This window comes from Panicum virgatum, chromosome 5N (assembly GCF_016808335.1).
Source record: "Panicum virgatum strain AP13 chromosome 5N, P.virgatum_v5, whole genome shotgun sequence".
NCBI lineage: Eukaryota > Viridiplantae > Streptophyta > Magnoliopsida > Poales > Poaceae > Panicum > Panicum virgatum.
Window position 1 is genome coordinate 62,259,804 of NC_053149.1, and position 6,454 is coordinate 62,266,257.

The 6,454-nt window shown below is 50.8% G+C and overlaps 1 protein-coding gene across 4 annotated transcripts; it reads right to left on the reverse strand.

Annotated features, from left to right (window-relative positions):
* Positions 1-1,581: 1,581 nt before the first annotated feature.
* LOC120676325 (GDSL esterase/lipase At1g58430-like) lies at positions 1,582-4,372 on the reverse strand. 4 transcript variants are annotated; one of them, XR_005675773.1, is made up of 5 exons: positions 3,730-4,372; positions 3,363-3,618; positions 2,946-3,079; positions 2,299-2,753; positions 1,582-2,192 (listed from the first exon to the last, which is right to left on the reverse strand). XR_005675773.1 is itself a non-coding variant. In XM_039957562.1 (4 exons), the coding sequence occupies exons 1-4, from the start codon at positions 4,339-4,341 to the stop codon at positions 2,625-2,627; spliced, it is 1,131 nt and encodes a 376-aa protein (XP_039813496.1). In that variant the 5' UTR covers positions 4,342-4,372; the 3' UTR covers positions 1,582-2,624. The 4 variants fall into 4 exon arrangements, 2 of the variants coding, with proteins under 2 accessions (XP_039813496.1, XP_039813498.1); XR_005675774.1 differs by having other exon boundaries at positions 1,582-2,195; XM_039957562.1 differs by having other exon boundaries at positions 1,582-2,753.
* Between the last annotated feature and the right edge of the window lie 2,082 nt (positions 4,373-6,454).

A 6,454-nucleotide genomic window follows, 5' to 3' on the forward strand; every position in this document is an offset into this window, starting at 1 on the left:
TCCCTCATCCCCGCACGGTCTCATATTTCCATATCCATTTCAAAACAATTCTCAAACACTGAATTATATAAAGATAATAATGTATCTCGCGAGTAACCGGAAATTACTCGGCTCCTAACATCCTACATCTCGCGAGTGCAGGAGACCACTCGTCTTCTACCGGTAACATTAAGCCTAGCACATCTATCGTCCTATACATGCTAGTACAACTCAGGAAATCATATGGATCATGCAACTAGGGTTCCAAACAATTCCTGAACTTAATGCAAAAGTAGTAGAAACATACATAGGTGTCATAATTTAAAATACTAGGATGTGCACCGGGGCTTGCCTTGCGCCTGCTGCTCAACACGGGGTCAGACGGGCCTTGGGCCGGGTGCTCACACCTCTCCTCTTGGGCTTGCGTCGGCTGCTCTCGTGGTGCCGCGATCACCTCAAAGACGGCGCCCTCAGAAGCGGATGCTACACGTATGCATATGAAATAAATGAGTGCAGCCCAAGAATGTAACTGATTTACTTTAACTAAAATACCCTGCGGACTGTCCGCGCTCAAGTGGCGGACTGTCTGCCGTACTATCCTACCAACCCATCAGAGGCAACAACGTCTCTGGAACTCTTTCCCATTCTACCTGCGGACTGTCCGGCCACCCTGGCGGACCGTCCGCAGTTCAAGTACTCAATCCACCAGAGACGAAAACGTCTCTGGACAATTTCCTAGACTCTACTGCGGACTGTCCGCGCCCAAGTGGCGGACCGTCCGCAGTTCACCCCTGCGAACCTCCAGAGACGACATCGTCTCTGGAACAAATTCGAGCCTCAACGGCGGATCGTCCGCTCCCCGACAGCGGACTGTCCGCAGTCAATCTTGCAAAAACAACCAGAGGCAACACCGTCTCTGGACAAAACTAACCTGACCAGCGAACCGTCCGCGCCTCCCAGGCGGACCGTCCGCGATAGCTAATTTCTGACCCTCGCCCTAGGCGGCAGCAAGGGCGGCGGCGACGGCGGAGGCCGTGCTCCGGCGCCGGCGACACGCCATGGAAGGGGAAAAAGGCTGTGAAGCATAAGGAACTCACCACGAATCCATTCCCCCGGTCGGTTCGAGTGGAGGACGACCGGAGAGGCGGATCGGCGGTGGAGCAAGCTTCAAGCACCTCCAATGGTGTCCGGCGGTGGTGGGAGCGATTCCGGCCGTAAGAAGCCGGTTTAGGGGTTTGGGAAGGTGGAGGAGGTGCCGAGGAATGTTCCCACGCAAGGAATCAAGGTTTGGTGGGCGGAGGAGGGAGATCGAAGCAAGGGGCGGCGATGGCGCGGGAGCTCGAGCTCCGCTCGGCTCTGGAAGAAAAGAGGAAGAAGAGAGGATTGACGAGTGGGTCCCACGACCTTCCAGATAAATATCTGGGCATCACCTCGGGCGGACCGTCCGCCGGCCAAGTGCGGACCGTCCGCGAGGCGGTTGTTACAACTGTCACGTAATCCAGTGAGCAATCAGATTTATGCATAAGGATACGATACGTGACATGGAAGGAGCTCTTACATAAGGACTTAAATTATGAAGCCAAAATAAGATGTGTGCATTAATACAAGGAGAAAACCTTATATGGATATTTGATTAATGAGAAATTTTACAATGCTTGGAGAGGTGTTGGGAGGTATTTCATGTGTCTATGATTTGTGGGCCCATATGATAGAAGGTATTGGGAGGGCGTCGGGAGGCATTAGTTGTGTCTATGGTCAGTGGGCCCATAAGTCCCGTAACGCCTCCCAATACCTCTAAAATTAAGTGGATTAGAAATTCATAGCAATTCCTTTTCCGTAGTTATTTTTTTCAATCGAGGGTATCATAGTAATTTCTAGTTAGATGAATATTTCATTTATTCTAAAAAAAATAAAAAGATGATTATATTCATCTTCATCTAAGTTAGGGTTCCGCTGCAGGCCGTCGTCGCCGTCCGGCTCCATCTGCTCTCTGCCCACGCCGCCGCCTCATCCTCCCCCCTCTCCATCCCCTTCCTCTTCAAGCTCCTGGACGCCGACCTCTCCTCCAACCCCCGACCGCACCGTGCTCGCCGCCGACCCCGGCCGCGCCGTGCTCGCGGCCGTCCTCTCCTCCGACCCCGCGGCGCTCGCCAGGCCGCCCATTGCCTCCGACGCCGCACGCGTCGTGCTCGCTGTAGGCCCCGTCGCCACGTCTTCTTTGTCTCGTATGTAAATTATACGACAATCATAGAGAACCAAATTACGGCTTACTGATTCTAGGTTTTAGTAGATGCAAATTAATGAAGGATGAGTGCGTACCAGGTGACGTACGGTGCAGGGTACCGGAGGGCGGCCGAACGCCGAGTGTTCACGCGGCGCTGCTCTTTTCTCCTCTGGAGGCCGGCAGCAGCTTGGAGGGAGGCGCCGTCCTCGACGCCGGCCGCAGCAGCCCGGAGGGAGGGGCGCGGGTTGGAGGCCGCCGGGAGCCCGGAGGGACGCGGCGACGGGCTCAGCGGCGTCACAGGGCAGCGGGGCGAGCGTCCAGGCCTCCAGGCGAGGGCACGGCGTCGGCGACGGGCTGAGCGGCGGGGCGAGCGTCCAGGCCTCCAGGCGAGGGCACGGCGTCGGCGGCGGGCTGAGCGGCGTCACAGGGCGGCGGGGCGACCGTCCAGGTCTCCCTCCAGGCGAGGGCACGGCGTCGGCGGCGGGCTGAGCGGCGTCACAGGACGGCGCGGCGACCGTCCAAGCCTCCAGGACGCCCGGGCGTTAGTGCCCTTTTTTATTTGACAATGTGCAAAGACAACAATGCCCTTTGAACAATAAAATCAATAAAAAAAACTATTTTGCAGAGGTATTGGGAAATATTAGGAAGTATTGGAAAGTATTTCCATGGTAAAAGGGCACTTGATTAATTAAAACTGTGGAATAACATCTTTCACTATGTAATCATTTACTAACATGTATACCCTTTCTGTTGGGTGCACAGCATCGTAAAATACATGGGACGACACATTCTTGCAGATAGGAGTGAATGCATTGCAAAGCAGGGCAACCTCTCTGAGCCCAGTCCCGCAACATCCTCGTGTTGTTTCTGTAAATCCTGTTATAATGGCAGACCTTTGTCAGAGTAATAGAAAGGATTAGAATACGATACATATGAAATTTGCAGTTGACTTCTCAAAGTGTTTGGTTTTCTGCTATCCTCAAATTTTTAGCAGCCTGAGTTTAGTATCATGGTGTCTAATATTTTTCTAAATTCTCTAGGATTTAAGGCATTATCTCTGGTTTTTTTTTGCAGAAGTCTAAGTGATTAAATTGCAAGATAGCTCTAGCCCCTAGTAGTAGACAAGTTAATGACTCATGCCATTATTAGAAAACGTTACCATATTTCGCTGGCTCCTCAAGGATCTCCATGAGAGCCCAGTATGCATCTAAGTACACAATTTTGCTTCCATGGAGTGAGCCTTGCAATGCTGGAAGTAATTCTTGAAGTTTAGAGTTATAGATCTGAGCATCCCAGTTTTGCTCATCCACACATGCCCTGTCAGGGTCTCTGCTCAATGTGATTTGGATAGGTGTGCAACCAAACGGGGGAAGGCCTGCCAAGGAGAATTGTCGGCCCCCAAGTTCATGTAGTTCCTGCATTCAAATTTAAGGAATTGAAAGTGGATTTATGCCTAGTTTCTGAACTGGGATGGAAGAATTCAGAATAAAGAAGGCAACTCAAAAGGAGGAAATGCCTATTTTTACCTTGACACGAGCTTGTACCATCTGGATAACAGTATCTTGGTATGCACCAATGTCCATCTTTTTCTTCTTTGACGAACGGTAGTAATGTGAGAAATCGTTGGTTCCTGAGCTGATAAAAATCAGGGAGTTGGCAATGATCCTGGAAGCGTCCTTATCTCCAACAATGTTCCTGAGCCGGAGGAGGTAGTCCTTGAAGAGGTTCACCTGCTTGACTGCTTCGAACATTGGCAGGGTATTGGCCAGCTGCGACGTCTGGTCATCGAACCCTGAACCCTCAGACGCAAAGTTGACCCCTGTCATCATGTCGTTGTTCGACAGCTTTGAATCCAGGTATGGCGGAGAGAGTTCCTTGAGCTGCAGCCTCTGGTTGAGGAGGTCTGGAACGAGCCGGCCATTGGAGAACCTCCCTGTCGGCTTCTTCCCTGGGAAGTCCCTCCCGTAAGGAACATGGTTGGCCAAGGCCACCGTAGGGAGACGAATGTTGTTGCCGGTATCAAGAACGGAGTCGCCAAAGTAGAAGATGGCCGAAAACTTGGGCAGGATTCTCTTGGAGGAAGAAATCGCAGGGGAAGAGATGAGGAGGAGCACCAGGAGAAGAGCAGGGTGTGCCATCAGAACGATCTTCTTGTATGTGTTTTTAATCTGCTCCTATCGGTGCTTATTATATTCTAGAGGGCATATCTTCTGATAGCAGTTTTCATAAATGCCCATGTATTATACACGCCTAATAAGTTTGTGAAACATTCGGATGTTTTTTTTTGTAGCTAAGCATATCTTCTGATAGCAGTTTTCATAAATGCCCTTTTACTTATTTTCAGATGATTTTCTCATATCTACTGATACTAATTTTCATAAATGCTTTTTATTTATTTTGTGGCTTAAGGTTTCGTCCGATTGTCTTTTGCAGAGCTGGAGCCTTTGCAGCCTACTGTTTGTGGACGGCGTACAAAGCATGTGCAGGTTATTGTGCAGAGTGCAGAATTTGGCGCAGAGCAAACATGCTGAGCATTGTATGATAGCACTTTGATATTATAGTGACACCACCCAACTGAAGTATTAAAAGATTCCTGTCTCAGAATTGTGTCGCGCAGTTTAGGCTATGTTTAGTTCGCAATTTTTTTTGGATTTTGGTGTTATAGCACTTTCGTTGTTATTTGATAATTAGTGTCCAATCATAGATTAATTAGAATTAAAAGATTCGCCTCGTCATTTACAGTTAAACTATATAATTAGTTATTTTTTTACTGCATTTAATATTTCGTGCATGTGTTCGAAGATTCAATTTGATGAGTACTGTAGAAAACTTTTTGGGAACTAAACATGGCCTTAGATTCTATATCGAGCATCAATATGGTTTGGGTTCAGGAAAGTGCCGTCAATTTTGTATTTTTGTTTCTCATCCCCGTTTGTTTTGTTTGAACTTTGAATACAGTTTCCCCCCCTGGTGATATGTCCGATACTACACAAGCCGAGTTCTTGTTCTCTCTGGAAGAATTGAACAATGTGTAACTTTTTCCTTTTTGTCTGAAGGAAATCTGTGCACAAGAAAACAATGTACAGATCAATATTTGCTGCGAGACAAAGTGTACGCCACACACACCAACAACTGTGTGGATGGTGTATTGTTTTTTTTTCACTTTATCTGTTGATGATTGGTGTCTGTCGGGAGTCGGGACAAGCTGCGTGCTCACGGGATGTTGGAAGAACTTAGAGACGCCTTGCAGAATTTTGGCGGGTGGGACTGAACGGAATGGGATCGTCCAGCTCCATTCCACCCCCCACTTGGCACGGCCCATGTGAACTCAAGGTAGATGTCCCTGATCGCTGCTAAGCTAATCTGTGTGCAAGCCTGGCACACCTGGCACGACGAGAGACGAATCGCACCCGCCGCGAGCACGCATGTGATGTGCCGGTCTGCCTGCACACGGCGTGGCGGCGGCCATCGGCCATCTTCGCAGTCGCTGGCATCGATCGAGGCTATGCAGAAACAATCGCCCGCGGCGCCTCAGTGGAGGGGAACAATGGATGATTTCTGATAGATTAGCGACTGTTGTGCTCATGCCGCCATGGACGCGGCCTGTGGCCAGCAACCGTGCTAAGTCATACGAAAAATTCCCCGCCATGGACGAGACCTCTGATTTGCTGAAGCTCCTGCTAGCTTACGGGCGCACATATGCCTAAAGGTCCCGAGCCACCACCAAAGGATGGTCGGAGCTCGGCACTCGCGCCGCCGCTTGCTAGCCCAAGGAGGAAGAAGCTTCCTGCGATGCGTCTAATCCGGACCGTACAAGTCTAATCGGACGGTACTTGGGTACCCAAGGGTGGATGGGATTTGAAATACCGTCCGCCCTTGAGATCGCCAGGAAAACCGGTGTCCCTACTTCACGCCGCGGGCCGTGGCTCGCTGGAGGACGGAGCGCCACCAAAAGCCTTTTCTGACATCATTTTCATCTTCTTCGTCCTGGATGCCTCACTTCATGCGCGCTCTTGCGTGTGGTGACGCGCTCGCGCGCTGCGAACCTTGGCTCGCCGTACTGTCGTAGGTGAAGGGCTGGACCGGCTGCTGGGCATGGCGCATGGCAGGCACGGCGCGCGCCAGAGCATGCAAGGATGAGGCCGCGAAGGGTGGCCAGCGGCGGCGGCGGCAGCGGCAAGCTCAATCGCGGCTACCAGGTCGCATCGCATGGGCAGCTGTTGCGTATGTGCATCGATCCACTTGGTGCTC

Coding starts and splice junctions, on each gene's coding strand:
- LOC120676325 (XM_039957562.1), bottom strand. CDS start 4,341: ATGGCACACCCTGCTCTTCTCCTGGTGCTCCTCCTCATCTCTTCCCCT. Junction 3,080..3,362: donor TGAGGAGCCAGCGAAATATG/GTAACGTTTTCT, acceptor CCATTATAACAG/GATTTACAGAAACAACACGA. Junction 2,754..2,945: donor CTGTGCACCCAACAGAAAGG/GTATACATGTTA, acceptor CAAATAAAAAAG/GGCACTAACGCCCGGGCGTC.